General features: G+C 38.4%; 1 protein-coding gene across 3 annotated transcripts in view; it reads right to left on the bottom strand.

The window, feature by feature from the left end:
• Nucleotides 1-18,677, bottom strand: part of TMEM38B (transmembrane protein 38B) — a 330,972-nt gene that overhangs the window by 291,047 nt on the left and 21,248 nt on the right. For all 3 annotated transcript variants that reach the window (XR_012516658.1, XM_074395124.1, XM_003925255.4), the window contains exons 3-4: nt 17,352-17,536; nt 16,456-16,543 (exon numbers count right to left, since the gene is read on the bottom strand). Coding sequence is in view for 2 of the 3 variants with exons in the window: in XM_074395124.1 (XP_074251225.1) it covers nt 16,456-16,543; nt 17,352-17,536 (273 nt within the window). In the remaining variant the exon portion in view is untranslated. The remainder of the gene's footprint in view (nt 1-16,455; nt 16,544-17,351; nt 17,537-18,677) is intronic.

Raw genomic sequence — 18,677 nt, 5'->3', positions numbered from 1 at the left:
ACATTTTAAATCAGCAAGGAATAAATATGATCGATCTCTATCTTTCTCAAAGAGTGCTCTGCAAAACAGTAATAGGCCATTAATAGGTGGAATGCAAAGATGAATTTTGTTAATACACTTTAAACAGTGTTGAAAATACTGACTCATACAAAGTTAAATACTTTTCTTCACAGCATAAACTATAGATTTTAGAATAACCATACATATTCTGACTCTCCAACGAAAAGAGTACATTTCTATATCCAGTATTTCTGAAATAGTTTTGGCCATATAATAGTTTTTTCATAAAGGATTTCAAAGTTCCACGTTCTACAGCATGATCTGGAATTAATGATTTAAAACCTTACAATGCTAAAAAGCTCACAGGGTAGACTGGAGGAAAAGAAAGCCCAAATTTTTAGCATTTGCCCATTTCCATGATGTAAATACTCCCATCATGGCCAATGTCAGGTTACTAGGTCGAAGAGGAGAGATGCACACAACACGTTATCACAAAATAGTAAAAGCCATCTTCAGCACATCATTTAGCTAACTCCAGCAGAGCATATTAGTTTTAGCTAATATATTAATGCTTAAATTGTAAAGCCTAAAAGGAGATGCTAATCTACCAAATAACAAGTATTACTTTATGTTATATATTTGCCACATATTTAAAGTATATCTCAGTAAGAAATCACTGTCTAGCTCTCTATCTTACAAGTAAAAAAGATAAACGATAAACTCTAGGAATGACACACTGCAAAATATGACAAATCTAAAGGTTCCTATAAGCCATTTTATTTAAATTTTATTTAATTATTACAAGCTGAGGACTAAGTTCCAAACAGGGTTAGGTTTTGACAATACAACAAAGCTGTATTACTTTCCTGTGGCTATGGTAATAAATTACAACAAATTCAGTGGCTTAAAACAGAAAAAATTAAAATCAGTATCACTCAGTTAAAATTAAGTGTCAGTAGGGCCACACTACCTCAAGAGACTCTAAGAAAGAAACTATTCCTTGTCTTTTTCAGGTTCTGGATCTTGCTTAACAATATGACTGGGTAACAGTCACATTTTATTTTATTTTATTGTTTTCTTCTTTTTTTTTTTTTTTTGAAGTCCCCAGATCTGTTCCATCCAAACATTGCTGAAGCAAGAAACAGATCTGCAGGACCACCGAATGCATGTTTTAGAACAACGGTCTCTAAACCTTTTTTTTGATTGTCCGTCTCTATTGGTTAAAAAAAAAAAGTTTTATAATATTCCCAAATTATGATTACCGATTTAGAAATTATATATATGTAAAACTGTATTATAAAATGTACACAGAATTAAAACTTAAAAAAAAATAAGATAAAAACATGGAAGATTATTTTGCTACTCTTTCTCACAGTTTGTTTTCTGTACCACAGTGGCTCAATGTGTACATCACCTTGGCATGCACATCTACCATTTTGGGTTGTATCCTCTTAAGGGTTGAATCTAAGGAACAAGGATTTCATAATGCATTGGAGCAAGGCATTAGAGAAGTGGTTGAAATTTAGGAAAAAAGTCCACTTAAAACTGGAGTATGAGATTTGTTAAAAAGATTAGGATGTATTTAGAAAATTCTTATACTTCCTATATTAGTTTCCTCTAAAACTAGCAAACAAGTTATCTGCTTCCAAAATGCAATGTTGAAATAAGCATTGGATAACAGTTATAGATATTGCCATTCCAAAAGAGAGAAAAGAGAAAGAAAAAGGGTCAGTAGTCCCAGGCCATTTCAATATTGAAAAGGGCAAATTCCATTAGGATTCAAGGCGTGAGAATAATCTTCTTCAGCTTGAGGTGAATCCACATCTTCACATTGATGGTTCTGGTCTCTGCACCCAAATCCAACCTATGGGCCCGGCCTCAGGCCTCAGGGTCAGTAGCTCCTACCATGAAGTCATTCTTCCTTTTCCAAGCATATGTTTGTAGTTGAGCAGTTTTATGATTCCGGCTTGCAGAATTTTAAAAGTCTGACAGCCTTCTTTCATTTAATCCCATCTTTCTCCTTTCAGTCCAAGCTGGCAGTGTTTGTTCTGATTTAATATTTCCAAATCCCCAGTGGGTCTCTTGTGTATGCACAACAATCCATGTCACTAGACAAAGAGAGTCTTCCACAGATCTTTCTTGGATAACCTCCTCTCTATTCCTGGCTTCTGCTATAATGACTGAATGGATCCATGAATCAAACATCCAATCCCTTCAACACTAGGAAAAGTGATCCAGCCACATCCTTGGTCTTCTATCCAGAGTGAATATCCCAGCCTTATGAACTTTGCAGTCCCAGTACGCTGAGAATTTCCCAAATGTTCAAGTCCTGGCTTTAAGGGGTTTTATTTGGTTAGTAACATTCATTCCCTCAATTTAACCCTTTTCCTCTTGCACTTTACTATAAGCATCAAAAAGAAACCATGCTATAACTAAAAAACTTTGCTTGGAAATTTCCTCAGCAAAAACATCCATATTCACTGATTACAAGTTATGCTTTCCATACAACTGTGGCAAACAATTGTGTGGCTAAGTTTCCACCACTGCATAACAAGGATAACCTTTCTGCAGTTCTCAAAATCATGTTCCTCATTTCCTCTGAAGTCTTCACCAGCATCTGTAACAATATTCCTACCAATATTTTGCTTATAACAATATATGTATTCTCTAAGACTATATATTTATAGGCTCTCTCTAATGTGCTCCTCACTTCCTTCGGACCCCTCATCAGAAGTGCCTTTAACATCCATAATTCTACCATGCGCTTCAAAATTCCTCTAGCCTCCACCAATTGTCTAATCCCAGGTATCTGTTACAGCAGCACACTACATCCTGGTACCAAAATCTGTGTTACTTTCTTGTGACTACTGTAATAAATTACAACAAATTCAGTGGCTTAAAACAGAGAAATTTAAAATCAGTCTCATTCAGTCAAAATCAGAGTGTCACTAGGGCCACACTACCTCTTGAGATACTAGAAAAGAAACCATTCCTTGTGATTTTCAGCTTCTGGTGGCCACCAGCATTCCTTGGCTTGCGGCTATATCATTCTAATCTCTGAGATGTGTGGTCTAATCTCCCTCTGCTTTCCTCTTAAAAGGATACATGTGACTGCATTCAGTCCCACCAGAAATCCAGGATAATTTCTTCATCTTAAGATCTTTAACTTGCAAATATGCAAAGAGTGTGTTCCCATATCAGTAACATTTCAGGTTCCAGGGTTTAAAAACCATGAGAACTTTAGAAACCATTATTCAGCCTTACTACATTTATTTACTGTAAAAGTATATTTATTCAAAAAATATAGAAAGAAATATACTGACACACTAACAGAAGTTGTCACTAAACAGATTAGAAATGTCTTTTATGTTAACATGTTCCCAAATTTTCCATTATACATATATTTTACTTCTTAAAACTTGGGGGTGAAGAAGGAAAATAAGGAAAACACTCTAAAAGAGTTACTGTGGGAACAGAGGATGACTTGTCTTTGTTTTTAGCAGGACTAGATATTTTTTAAATAAACTGGCAGCAATAAGTAATATGAAAAGGAAATTAAGAAACAATTCCATGTGCTAGCATTTAAAGAATCCCTAAGCACCAGGCATGGTGACTCATGCTTATAATTCCAGCACTTTGGGAGGCTGAAGAGGGTTGATTGCTTGAGCCCAGGAGTTTGAGACCAGTCTGGGCAACCTGGTGAAACCTGGTCTCTACAAAAAATACAAAAATTAGCTGGGCATGGTGGCGTGTGCCTGTAATGTCAACCAGTTGGGAGGCTGAGGCAGGAGAATCACTTGAACCCAGGAGGCGGAGGTAGCATTGAGCCAAGATTATACTACTACACTCCAGCCTAGGTGACAAGAGTGAGACTTCATCTTAAAAAAATAAAATAAAAATTTTTAAAAGACCTAATCAAATGGAAAAGTATCCCATGTTCATAAATTGGAAGACTTAAAACTGGCCAGGTACAGTGGCTCATGCCCATAATCCCAACATTTTGAGAGTCCAAGGTGGACAAATCACTTGAGGTCAAAAGTTTGAGACCAGCCTGGCCAACATGGTAAAACCCTGTTTCTACTAAAAACAAAAATTACCCAGGTGTGGTGGCGCATGCCTATAATCCCAGCTACTTGGGAAGCTGAGGTAGGAGAATCACTTAAACCCAGGAGGTAGAAGTTGCAGGGAGCTGAAATCACTCCACTGCACTCCAGCCTGGGGGGCAGAGTGAGACTCTGTCTTTAAAAAAAAAAAAAAAAAGGAACACTTAATATTGTTATAAGACAGCAATAATTCCCAAAGTGATCTACAGGCTCAATGTTATCTCTATCAAAATTCTAACACTGTTTTTGTTGTTTGCTCCTTTTTTTTTGTTTTGTTTTGCAGAAATGGAAAAAATTACCTAGGATTTTTATGGAAGCCTCAAATTCACACAAAATTGCCAGGGACCCTGAATGGCCAAAACAATCTTGGGAAAAAAATAGGACCAAGTAAGACACACACTGCCCAATTTTGGGACTTAACTAAAAAGCTACAGTAATCAAAATGGTATGGTAGTAGCACAATGATAAACACATAGATAATGGAATAGAACAGACAGTCTAGAAGTAAACCTATACATCCATGCTCAGTTGATTTTCTAGTAGGGTGCCAAGTCTATTCAACGGGAAAAGAATTCAATAAATGGTGCTGGGACAACTGTATATCCACATACAAAAGAATGAAGGTGAACCCCTATTCATATGCTATATAAAAATTAACTCAGGCCAGGCACAGTGGCTCACGCCTACAATCCCATCACTTTGAGAGGCCAAGGCAGGAGGATCGCTTGCATTCAGCAGTTTGAGACTAGCCTAGGTGACATAGGAAGACTCCATTTCTACAAAAAATAAAAAATTACCTGCATGTGGCAATGCATGCCTGTAGTCCCTGCTACTGAGGAGGCTGAGACAGGGGTACTGCTTGAGGCTGGAAGGTTGAAGCTGCAGTGAGCTGTGACAGGGTCACTGCATTTAGCCTGGGCAACAGAGTAAGACCTTATCTCAAAAAAAAAATTAACTCAAATGGATCTATGAGCTAAATATAAGATAACTCTTAAAACACAGAATAAAATCTTCATGACTTTAGATTTAGCAATGGATTCTTCTTGACATCAAAAGCATAAGAAACAAGAAAATACAGTGATGTTGTCAAGATGACCAACTACAAGTTCCTAGCACTGCCCCTGTTCTCTGCCCCCCCACCAAAACAAATAATGAATAACAATTACATTTTGATGAAAATAACTAAAGGAGAGTACCAGAATACAGTAAAGGAGTAGAAGCAACTTTTAACAGCACTTAAACCCAGTATGACCATAGAGTAACGAAAAGAAAAGACCTTGTCTCCACCACTACTTCCCCTGACAGGTTCAGCTTGAAACCAGGAGAAACTTCTCCCTTCCAGAAAATGGTAAAAAAAACAGAACCCCAACAACTCTCATCCACGGTCTGCACCACTGTGTATTTCTGCAGTCCTCCACAAGTACTGAGCTCAGTTGAGAGAACTGCCCAGAGTCCATAGGGCTGTGCTCACCCCAAGGAAGAATCCTACATCTCTCTCATCTTCTGTAGCCCTTCCTGCTACTGTGCTACACCATCTTAAAAGCAGAGCCACTCTGAGAGTGCATCCTGCTTTGCAGGCAAATAGCTACTATACCCTTCCATCCCTGAGGTTTTGTCACTGCACCATGCCTGTCTGGTGACCTGCCACCCTCAAGCCTATCTGCTACAGTGCCCTACCCCTGGGCTCAAGCTGCTATGGAGCCACTCCATTCCCTGCATCCCAGTTGCTTCTGTGTCCTACTCCTCAGGGTCTAAGCTAATGCAGCACTTCACCTTCTCAGAAATAAGGGCTTTGGCCAAGCAGACCAGTCACACCTTTGGCACCTGAACCAAAACAGCACTTGAGCTGACATGACATCCCACTTCCCAGGGAACCCGAGCACTGGTCTTAGCCAAGCAGTTGATCCCCCTTGGCACCCAAAATATGCAGTGCCCTGCATCCCAGGGAAATGGAGCACTGGTTGAGCTGAACCACCCTGTCTTCCAGGTAGAACAGATGCAACACCCTACTTCTATACAACTGGACTAGTCCCCAGAGTCTAACCTGCTGAGGCATCCCACCTCCTCAGAGTAGAGTTGTCATTATGCTACTTCCTGTCCTCCAGGGCCCAGGACACTGCTGTGCTCCACCATTACTGGGTAACTGCTGTTGCTGCACCTGGCCTCACAAAACTTGGTCCTCTGCCACATACTACGAGCCCAGGATCGAGTCCCCACTGCACAGTGCCTCATGCCCCAGAGCCTGAGTTTCTGGTGTAAACCCTTGAGTCTGGGACTCTTGCTCTCTAGGGCTCAGGCCTCTAGAACACTCCTTCTTCTCCAGATATGCCAATTCTGCGCCGTCCCCAAGATTAGAGTCATAGTTACACCCTTTCCCCCTCGGAACAAGCTGCTGTGGTACACCTCAGCATCACAGACCCTAGGTGCATGGCTAATCTGTATCTACTCAGACCTCATAGAGTAAATGTGTAGCCCAAGTCCCAGGTGCTACAATAGTTTCAAGAGACCCTGAGCTCAGCACATTGGCTCCACAGCCAATCCAAGCATGCACCCGGCAGCCCAGCATGGCTGTGGCTTCTTAAAACTTGGGGGTGAAGAAGGAAAATAAGGAAAACATGATAAAAGAGTTACTGTGGGGAGAGAGGATGACTTGACTTTGTTTTTGGCAGAACTAGATTTTTTTTTTTTTTTTTTTTTTTTTTTGAGACGGAGTTTCACTCTTGTTACCCAGGCTGGAGTGCAATGGCGCGATCTCGGCTCACCGCAACCTCCGCCTCCTGGGTTCAGGCAATTCTCCTGCCTCAGCCTCCTGAGTAGCTGGGATTACAGGCATGCGCCACCATGCCCAGCTAATGTTTTGTATTTTTAGTAGAGACGGGGTTTCACCATGTTGACCAGGTTGGTCTCGATCTCTCGACCTTGTGATCCACCCGCTTTGGCCTCCCAAAGTGCTGGGATTACAGGCTTGAGCCACCGCGCCCGGCCGGATTTTTTTTTTTTTTTTAATGAACTGGCAGCAGTAAGCAATATGAAAAGAAAATTAAGAAACAATTCCACATACTGGTGTTTAAAGAATACCTAAGGACTGGGCGTGGTGGCTCATGCTTGCAATTCCAGCACTTTGGGAGGCTGAAGAGGGTGGATCAGTTGCGCCCAGGAGTTTGAGACCAGCCTGGGCAACCTGGTGAATCCTGGTGGGCCTGAGAGCCATGTCAGACCAGATGCCGAGAAGGATCCCCTCAACTAGGGTCCCTCCCATTGCTGGGAAAACAAGAACTGGAGAAGCCCAAAAGTCCTTGCAACTGAGGATCCTAACAACTCATGCTGCCAGTACTGGTGCCACAAACTCAAAGCTTAAGCCACTTAGACACCTTAAGTCATCACTGACATTGATTATAGTTAAAGAAGGTGCACAGAAACTACATCAGTGTGCCAACTCAGAACAAGAGCCACCAATACCTGCCCAATTGGTACATACAGGTGAAAGCCTTCCCTACGAAAACCACTCTGTAAAGTTTGCAATAGGTGATTGTTCCACCAGATGTGCAGATATAAATGCTGGGACACACAAAATATGAAAAAACAAGGAAATGTGACACCACAAAAGAAACACAGAAAATGTAAGATTCAAGCCGGGTGCGGTGGCTCACACCTGTAATCCCAGCACTTTGGGAGTCTGAGGCAGGCGGATCACCTGAAGTCAGGAGTTCAAGACCAGCCTGGCCAACATGGTGAAACCCCATCTCTACTAAAAATACAAAAATTAGCTGGGCATGGTGCTGCATTCCTGTAATCCTAGCTTCTCGGGAGGCTGAGGGAGGAGAATTGCTTGAACCCAGGAGGCGGAGGTTGCAGTGAGCCAAGATAGCGCCACTGCACTCCAGCCTGGGCAACAGAGGAAGACTCCATTTCAAAAAAAAAGCAAGATCTAACTACATGCTGGATGAAAGATATACAACCAAGTCCTCAATTAATATCATTGATAGGTTCTTAGTAATTGCAACTTTAAACAATGCACAGTATAACAAAACCAATTTTAGAATAGGTTAGTTGATATATACAAGAATTAACTTCCTATCGCATACAGTATATAGTTTCACTTAAGTTGGCAGTTTCCAAGAAACTACAAACAATAGTCAGTGAGGACTTACTATACTATGTAAATAGTAAGCACAAGAAGGTTTCAAAGCTTCAAAGCAAAGAATATCACAGAGATAAAGGATATTTCATAACAATAAAAGAATCAATTCATCAAAAAGATATATCATAAATATGAATGCTTTAAAATACATGAAACAAAATTTTTAAAATAGACAATTTCAGAATCATAGTTGAAGATTTTAGTATTCCTCTCTGATAGAACTAAACTAAAGAAAAAAGATCAGGAGAGAACACAGATGATATGGACAACACCATCAAGAATATACATTCTTTTCAAGTGCACATGGTATATTCACCAAGATAAACCATATGCTGGGCTGTAAAACAAATCCTAACAAATTTAAATGCATTAAAATTACACAGAGTACCTCTTTGACTATTAGTGATCAACAAAACAAGCCAAGGCCTTATCTGACAAGGCCTTGTCTGCTCTCACTTCTATTCAATAATGTGCCAGTGCTAGCCATTGCAAGAGAGCAAAAACAGGGGTAGGGGGAGGAAAGCATAAAGAGAAGAAATAAAACTGTCTCTGCACGCGATATTAATACAAATCTCAAAAGAAGCTACAAAAACTGCTCAAACTAATAAGTAATACAAAGTTAAAATATATATAAGTAAATTGTATTCCTGTATATTAGTAGCAATAGGGAGATAAATTTTTAAATTCCATTTACATCAAAATATGTAAAATACTTATGAATTTAACAAGACACACAAAGCCTCTACACTGAAAACTACAAAATATTTTTAAAACCTAGATAAAATTAAGATATATATGATGCTCATATATCAGAAGTTTTTACATGACTAATATTTCACTTTTTCCCAAAGTGGTATCTAGATAAAGTGAAATCATAATAAAATTGCAGTTGACTTTTTATAGAAATGTATAAGCTGATTTCAAAATCTGTATGCAAAGAACCTAGAAAAGCCAAAGCAATTTAAAAAACAAATGAAAATATAAAACTGGGAGACTCTCACTACTGTAAGGTTACAGTAATCAAAAGTATGTATTGGCATTAGGATGGGCTTTTAGATCAATGAAAAAGGATACAGAGGCCAGAAACAGATTCATGAATTTTTGTATTTTTAGTAGAGACAAGGTTTCACCATGTTGGCCAGGCTGCTCTCAAACTCCTGGCCTCAAGTGATCTGCCTGCCTCAGCATCCCTGGGATTACAGGCATGAGCCACTGTGCTCAGCCTAAGAAAATCTTTTAACTTCTCTAAGCCTTGGTTTTCTAACCTGTGAACTAGAAAATAAGACCTACCTCTCAGGTTTGTTGTGAGGCTTAGTGATAGCGCATATTTTTTAAAGTACCTACACCTGGCATAAGGCACCTGGCTCAAAAAACAGCTTAGGATTCCAGTTTCAATTTCACAGCCTGGACAACATAGGGAGACACCACCTATTAAAAAAAAAAAAAAAAAAAAAAAAAACTTTTCAAATTAGCCAGGTATGGTGGCATGCGCCTGTGGTCCCAGCTACTGGGGAGGACTTCTTCAACCTGGGAAGTCAAGGCTCCAGTGAGCCATAACAGCACCACTGCACTCGAGCCTAGGTGACAGACAGACCCTGTCTCAAAAAAAGCCAATTTCAATTTCACTTACTTCCATTAACACTGATTTTATACACTCTTCCGAAGACTTGACTTTGGAATATATTGTGCTCTACCAAGTTTCTTACCTATAGTAAGCATTCAACAAATATGCACTGAATGGATACATGAAAAAATGTCATAGGAATGCAAAAGTATTTGGTGGTAGACATGTGAACTTTTACAGACACACACACACACACACACAGTCACATGCTGTATAACAATGTTTGGGTCAGTGAGGGATGGCATATATGAAGGTGGTTGCGTAAGATTGTAATAGAGCTAAAAAACCCTACTGACTAATGATGTAGCCGCCGTAACATTGAAGCATAATCCATTAGTTACGTGTTTGTAGCGATGTTGGGGTTAACAATTCTACCGCACTGCACTGCTAGCCATACACAAATCTAGCATATACAATTATGTACAGTATATAATACTATATTTTTAACTTTTATTATAGACTAAAGGATACATGCACAGGTTTGTTACAAGGGTAAATTGCATGATGCTGAGGCCTAGGGTTCCAACAATTCCATCACTCAGGCAATAAGCATAGTTCCCAACTTGCGGTTGTTCAGGCCATGCCCGTCTTCCTCTCTCCCCCATCTAGTGATCCCTACTGTCTATTGTTCCCATCTTTATATTCATGTATATTCAGTGTTAAGCTCCCACTTGTGAGAACATACTGTACTTGGTTTTCTGTTCTTGTTGTTATGACACTTAGGATAATGGCCTCTAGCTCCATCCATGTTGCTACAAAGGACATGATTTTTTTCTTTTTGATATTTGCACAGTATTCCATGGTGTGTATGTACAACATATTCTTTTTTTTGTTTGTTTTTTGAGACGGAGTTTCGCTCTTGTTACCCAGGCTGGAGTGCAATGGCGCGATCTCGGCTCACCGCAACCTCTGCCTCCTGGGCTCAGGCAATTCTCCTGCCTCAGCCTCCTGAGTACCTGGGATTACAGGCATGTGCCACCACGCCCAGCTAGTTTTTTGTATTTTTAGTAGAGACGGGGTTTCACCATGTTGACCAGGATGGTCTCGATCTCTCAACCTCGTGATCCACCCACCTCAGCCTCCCAAAGTGCTGGGATTACAGGCTTGAGTCACCGCGCCCGGCTGTACCACATATTCTTTATCCAATTCACTGCTCATGGGCACTTAGGTTGCTTCCATGTCCTTGCTATTGTGAACAGTGCTGCAATGAACATACAGGGACATGTGTCTTTTTGGGAGAATAACTTATTTTCCTTTGGGTATATATTCAGCAGTGGGATTTCTGGGTTGAATGGTAGTTCCATTTTAAGTTCTTTGAGAAATCTCCCAACTGCCTTCCACAGTGGCTGAATTAGCTTGCATTCCCACCAACAGTGTGTAAGCATTCCTTTGTCTCTGCAGCTTCACCAACTTCTACTGTTTGACTTTGTAATAACTGCCATTCTGATGTGAGAGGGTATCTCCTTGTGGTTTTGATTTGCATTTATCTCCCGATTAGTGATGTTGAGGCCTTTGTCATGTTTGTTTTCTTTCTTGTCACTTGTATGTTTTCTTTTGAGAAGTGTCTGTTCATGCTATTTTCCCAATTTTAATTGGATTTTTTTGGTGTTTGTTGGTTAAGTTCCCTACAGGGGAACTTATTCTGGATATTAGACCTTTGCTGGAAGCATAGTTTGTAAGTATTTTCTCCTGTTCTGTAGCCTGTCTACTCTTGGTAATTTTTTTTTTCAGTTCCCTCTCAGGATGTGTCTGTTGGTCATTTCTTTTGCTGTGCAGAAGCTCTTTAATTAATTCCCCCTTGTCAATTTTTGGTTTTGTTGCAATTGCTTTGGGAGACTTAGCCATAAATTATTTGCGAAAGCCTATGTAAAAAGGGGTATTTCCTAGGTTTTCTTCAAGGATTTTTATAGTTCAAGATCTCACATTTAAATCTTTAATCTATCTTGAGTTAATTTTCATATATGGTAAGAGATACGAGTCCATTTTCAATCTTCTGCATATGGCTAGACGGTTTTCGAAGCACCACTTACTGAATCAATAGTGCCTTTCCCACTGCTTACTTGTGCTGCTTTTGTCGAAGACAAGATTGTTGTAGATGTGCAGGTTTTATTTCTGTGTTCTTTATTCTGTTTCCCTGGTCTGTGGGTCTGTTTTTGTACCAGGCTGTTTTGATTACCTTAGTCTTACAGTATAGTTTGAAGTCTGGTAACATGATGTCTCCAGCTTTGTTTGAGCACATAATACTTGATAATGATCATAAGCAACTACGTTACTGGTTTATACACTGTACTTTTTTTTTTTTTTTGAGATGGGGTCTCACCTTCAGAGCCCAGGCTAGAGTAGAGTAGCTTGATCACAGCTCCCTGCAACCTCCCAGACTCAGGTAATCCTCCCACCTCAGCCTCCCGAGTAGCTGGGACTACACTGCCACCACACCCAGCTCATGTTTTTTGTAATTTTTTGTAGACAGGATTTCGTCATGTTGCCCAGGCTGGTCTTGAACTTCAGGGCTCAAGCCACCTGCCTGCCTCAGTCTCCCATAGTAATAGCATTACCGAAACGAGCCACTGCACCTAGCCTCTTTCTATTATTTAAAAAAAAAAAAAAGTGAACCATAAAGCAGCCTCAGTCAGATTCTTCAGGAAATAATCTAGAAAAAGGCATTGCTATTACAAGAGATGAAAGCTCCACGTGTGCTACTGCCTCTAAGACCTTTAAGTGGGACAAGATGTGGAGGTGGAAGATGATGATATTGAAGATCCTGTGTAGGCCTAGGCTAATGTGTGTGTTTGTGTCTTCATTTTTAACAAAAAAAAAACATTTAAAATAAAAAACAACAAATCTTAAAAATAGAAAAACACTTATAGAATAAGAATACAAAGAAAGAAAATTTTTTGTACAACTGTATAATGCATTTGTGTTTAAGCTAAGTGTCACTACAAAAGCTTCAAAAAGTTTTTAAAAATTTTAAGTTTATCAAGTAAAAATATTATAGTTAGAAGGAATAAAATCTAGTATTTGGTGGCACAAAAGGGAGACTATAGTTAACAATAATTTAATGAATGTCTCAAAAAAAACCAAGTGTGGAATTAGAATGTTCCTGATACAAAGAAATGATAAATGCTTGATGTGATGGATGTCCCAAGTACCTTGATGTCATTACACATTGTATGCCTGGTTCAAAATATCACATGTACCCCATAAATATGTACTATTATGTATCCAAAATAAGTAAAAATAAAAAATTTTAAAAATAAGATTTTTTCTAAAAAAGTTACAGTAAGTTAAGGTTAATCTACTATTAAAGAAAAATTTTTTCTATAAATTTAGTATTGCCTAAGTATACAGTGTCTATAAAGTCTACAGTAGTATACAGTAATGTCTTAGGTCTTCACTTACCACTTCCTGAATGCCTCACAGAGAGCAACTTCCAGTCCTGCCCCCTTCATTCTTGGTAAGTACCTTATACAGGTATACCATTTTTTATCCTTCATACCATATTTTTAATCGTACCTTTTCTGTTTAGATATGTTTAGATATACAAATACCTATAATTATGTTAAAATTGCCTACAACATTCACTACAGTAACATGTTGTAAGGATTTGTAGCCTAGGAGAAATAGGCTATACCATATAGCCTAGGTGTGTAGTAGGCTATATCATCTAGGTTTGTGTAAGTGCACTTGGTAACATTCATACAATGATGAAATGACACACTTCTTAGAACATATCCCCATCGTTAAGCAACACATGACTATATACATAAACACAAACCATCATAATGAACCAAATAATCTCACTTGACCCAGCTGTTGAAAATTCATACAGTCATCTAGTATGTTTTATCTATTATGTGCTAGGTGCTTGGGACACAAGAGCACTCAAACAAGACAAAAATCTCTGTCCCTGGCATTTTATATTCTTTGAAGGGTAGGAAGACGAGCCAAGGGGAGGGGAAATAAACATAATGACCAAGTAAATTATAAAACATGTTAGAAGGTGATAAATGTTGTAGAAAAAAGTAAAGAAGGAGGTGTTGCAATTTTAAGCAAGGTAGTCCTCAGGAGAAGGAAACATTGAGAAAATACTTTGAGCAAAGTAGATAAGGGAGTCAGCCATCTAAGAAAAATCATTCCAGGTAGTGATAAAAGCTAGTGTTAAACCAGACCATACTTGACTTGCTCAAGCATAGAGTGAGCAAGGGAGATAATAGCAAGAGATTAAATCAAAGCAATCTGGAAAGGAGTAAAGGCACACCTTGAAGGGCCTTATAGACCATTTACAGGAGTCAATGCAAGGTCTTGAACAAAGTAGAAACATAATTTGATTTTAGCTATAAAAGCCAAAAAAAAATGTTTTATGGAAGGTGTTTCAAGGCCTATACTCAAAATGATAAAAATCTCCCCTGAATATCATGAATATCTTATTTATAACTTATCTTTAATCAAAGCCTCCTTTGTTCTATTTCTAACTACTTCATTCAAGCTTAAAGGGGTACTTTCCAATATCCTGGAATGTGTTAGTTCACGCATATGTACTTCGTCGCTCATACTGCCTTTCACAACCTTCTTCTTTTTTTTTTCTTTTTGAGACAAGAGTCTGGCTCTGTCACCCAGGATGGAGTGCAGTGGTGTGATCTCAGTTCACACCAACCTCTGCCTCCCAGGTTCAAGTGATTCTTGTGCCTCAGCCTCTCAAGTAGCTGGGATTATAGGTACATACCATCATGTCCAGCTAGTTTTTATATTTTTAATAGAGATGGGGTTTCACCATGTTGCCCAGGCTGGTCTTGAACTTCTGAGCTCAGGCAATCTGCACGCCTCGGCCTCCTAAAGCACTAGGATTACAGGCATGAGCCACCTTGCCCAGCCTCAACCTTCATTTTTAATCCATTTATGATCTATTTTTAACCCAATTTAAATTAGAAAACGAGTTTATTTTTATATTAAGTCTTTCCTCATCTTGCTTATTATAGCCAACATTCTCTAAGTCTTTTCCTTCTTGAATTATGAGAACAGTAACTATATTTCTCTTCTTCATTTTTAAGTGTATCAGAAATATATCTGTGACTTTTTTAACACTGAGTCTTGGTCAGGCGTAGTGGCTCATGACTGCAATCCCAGCACTATGGAAGGCCAAGGCGGGTGGATCACCTGAGGTCAGGAGTTTGAGACCAGCCTGCCCAACATGGTGAAACTCCACCTCTACTAAAAATAAAAAAATTAGCCAGTCGTAGTGGCAGGCACCTGTAATCTCTGCTACTTGGAAGGCTGAGTCAGGAGAACTGCTTCAACCTGGCAGGCGGAGGCTGCAGTGAGCCAAGACCATGCCATTGCACTCCAGCCTGGATGACAAGAGCGAAACTCCATCTCAAAAAAAAAACAGACTGAGTCCAGCCAGGCACAGTGGCTCATTATGTAATCCCTGCCCCTGGGGAGACCAAGGAAGAAAGATCACTTGAGGCAAAAATTAAGACCAGCCTGGGCAACATAGTAAGACCCCATCTCTACAAAAATAAAAATACTGGCTGGGTATGGTGGTTCACATCTGTAATCCCAGCACTTTTGGAGGCCAAGGTACAAGGACTGCTTGAGCTCAGAAGTTCAAGACCAGCCTAGGCAACATATTGAGATGAGACCCTGTCTCTACAAAAAATTTTAAAAATTAGCAGGGCACAGTGGCAGATGCCTGTAGTCCCAACTACACAGGAGGCTGAGATGGAAGGGTCACTTGAGCCCAACGCACCACTGTATTCTAGCCTGGGTGACAGAACAAGATCCTGTCTCAAAAAAAAAAAAAATACAAAAATTAGCCAGGCATGATAGCACACACCTGCAGTACCAACTATTAATATGTGAGAGGCTGAAGTGGAAGGATCACTTGAGCCCAAGAGGTAGGCTGCAGTGAGCTCTGACTACACCACTGCACTCCAGCCTGAGTGACAAGAAAGAGAATCTGTCTCTTAAAAAAATTAATAAATAAGAATGAGTCAGCGTCTTCGGAGAACAGATTTTCTTAAATAGATGCAAAAGGCAGTCTGCATCACACAATGGGTTATTTCTCTAATCGTTCTCTTATTTTTATCTGTAATTAAGCGCAACTGTCATTTTTTAAAGCAACTGAAAGGACTTTATGATAACGTATTGATTTGTTCCCATAAACTTGACATTTTACTATCAAAACTATGTATATAAACTGAAATCTGGATGATGTCATAGTCATTAATGAAAAAGCCAAGAGCCTATCACTAATTCATTTCCATCCAGAGATATCTATGCCGATGTAGTTTTCACTTCATAAATATATACTCTACCCACAAGTCTACTGTAATCTAGAAGTTTTTGTTTGGTTTTGTTTTCTAAGGAGAGTAACCCACAGAGAAGGAAAGCATATGTTTTAAACTACATTTGAGAGAGCAGACTTTTTAAAAGAATAAAATTTGCTAGTTCTCTTCCCATTATCATTACTATTTATTTTTTCAGCTATATTCCATCCACATTTAAAGTCCCCAAAATGTTCTTAAAAAGAAAGTTGGTAAGATCTAAGGATAAACATCTAGGTCTCGGTATAGTTTATATCAACTTACTATGACATCTTCAGCCATTCATCACCTTCTGGTTTCCAATCTCCTTTTACCAACCTCTCAAAATTCGTTATAATGGCACCACCTGCACCTAAAAATACAAAAATAAAACAAAAATAGTTATCCAAATTTTCTTGAAAAAAATATTTTAAAGGAACCATAATTCTATCACCTGATAAAAAATTCCAAGAGGATTTCCAAAATATAATTCTTGGGAAGAAGAAGAAAGTTGCCTCATCTATTTAGGGCACTAAAACAACTGTAATTCTTCTCTTTCATCAGCATGGCAACTGTCTACCGTACTATAATTGGGACCTCAGGCACAAAGGTATGGCTAGAGGTTCATTTTAGAACTGAAAAATAAAATCTTCTGCTTTATCATTTCCTTTCCTGATATGACTGGTTTTAGGTGCAGTATATTGTAAAAGGAGTTTAGAGAAATTTGTTAAATTCCTACATACAAAACAAAAAGGCAAGTGATGCAAAGTTCAGTGATCATGAACCCAGAGTCAATCATATTTACTATTTCTCGTAATCCTGAAAGAAAAAAAAAAATACACACAAAGAGCAGTATTTTTTATTCACATGTACCACATAATTTCTTATGTAAACTTATTTATTTACAGTGGCACTATATCTTAATTAACTATAAATCTTTCTGGTTCTGGGGATCTTAATCCAACCAATCATAAAAATTTTCTATTATAAGACAGGCTCAAAATAACGGCTTATGACTAGTACTAGTTTTGAATTAACTTTGCTAGCCAACAGAAACAAGGTTTTTACTTTCCAGAAGTCTGTTATTAAAATATTATTAATTTAACTAGAGAATTGTTCAGTAACGGTATTAATAATACACCAATAAGAGAGTATTTATGAACACATATTGTTAATATTACCTCGGGCCCATCCAATAGCTATCATGATTATCCAGCCATTTTTGTAAAAGCTATTAGCATGTGTGACTCCACCAACTATTTTCCAAGTTCTGGTCACCTCCTTCATTCCTGAAGCCAGTAGTCGAACAGGTAGATGTGAATACCCCTGGGAAACTAGGTCATGTGGGCAAAAAAATGTAATATACCTGAAAATAAAATTTAAACATTTTAATATATGAATGGAGTCAGAAGAACAGAAATTACAATCCAACCTAACAGCAATAACAATTTGGCAAAACACAACAAATGGAACTTTCCATATAAACATTGAACTTGAATTTAATAAAACCACTGCTTGGGTAGGGAGTTAGTTTTTCAAATCACATGAAACATATGTAATTTGCCAAAAAGTCATGATCAGAGGAGAATGTGAATTGTGGACTTCTGAATACTTTACAGATATATGAAATATTTAGTGAGTTCTTAATTTGTGCCTATATCATTCTAGAAGTTAAATGCTGAATCCAGTAACCAAACAAATGTATAATCATTCCAGGGATAGGGACTCCTATACAGTGTCTTTGTTCTCTGGGAGAATTAATTAGAGAAAGGCCCTTTGGTAACAGCAAGGGCTACAATTCAACCCCAACTAACATACTCACCTGTGCCCCACTGTGCAGCTCATAAACTGCAATCTATACAAAGATACATGACGGCTCATAAGGAGGCAGATTTGTATTATGAAAAAATGTATTTCCATACAGCTGAAAGAATTTGAGGCTTGTTCTTTAATTTAGTTCACTAAGTTTAAGTTTTAACCAAATTAAATTGTGATTAAAAATAATTCACCCCATCTCTGGTAAATTATTTTTTTAAACTTCATTTGTTTTAAGCATCTGTTCAAATACTAGCAGTAAGATCTACTGGAAAACATACTGCTTTTTTTGCTCCATTCCCAAAATACTCTGGCAGACAATTTTGTGCTTAACGTAGAACATATCTTCTTTTTAATGGGGTGATATAAAACTCATGGTATTAAAGAATATATCTCTTTTAAAAGAAGCTATTAATCTTTTTGTAATCATAATTCATAAAGTCAGAATCTTCAATGTTCGTGAAATATGAAATGTTTGCCAAAATATTGCTTCAGCAACTAAATAAAAAGATAACAATAGTTTGTTTAGCCTAAAGCACCCTTTCTTCCTCATCTCCACTTACCAATTCCTTCCTATTCTTCAAGGTCCCACTCAGATATTACCATAGTCATTGACTTTGGGAGTTTTGTTTTATTTCATCATCTCAGCTCAGACAACATTCTGATGGCTCTGTATAACAAAACCAATTGGT

This window comes from Saimiri boliviensis, chromosome 2, assembly GCF_048565385.1.
Source record: "Saimiri boliviensis isolate mSaiBol1 chromosome 2, mSaiBol1.pri, whole genome shotgun sequence".
NCBI classification, from domain to species: domain Eukaryota; kingdom Metazoa; phylum Chordata; class Mammalia; order Primates; family Cebidae; genus Saimiri; species Saimiri boliviensis.
The sequence above is the reverse complement of the archived record's forward strand: the minus strand, read 5'-3'. Positions and strand labels throughout refer to the sequence as shown.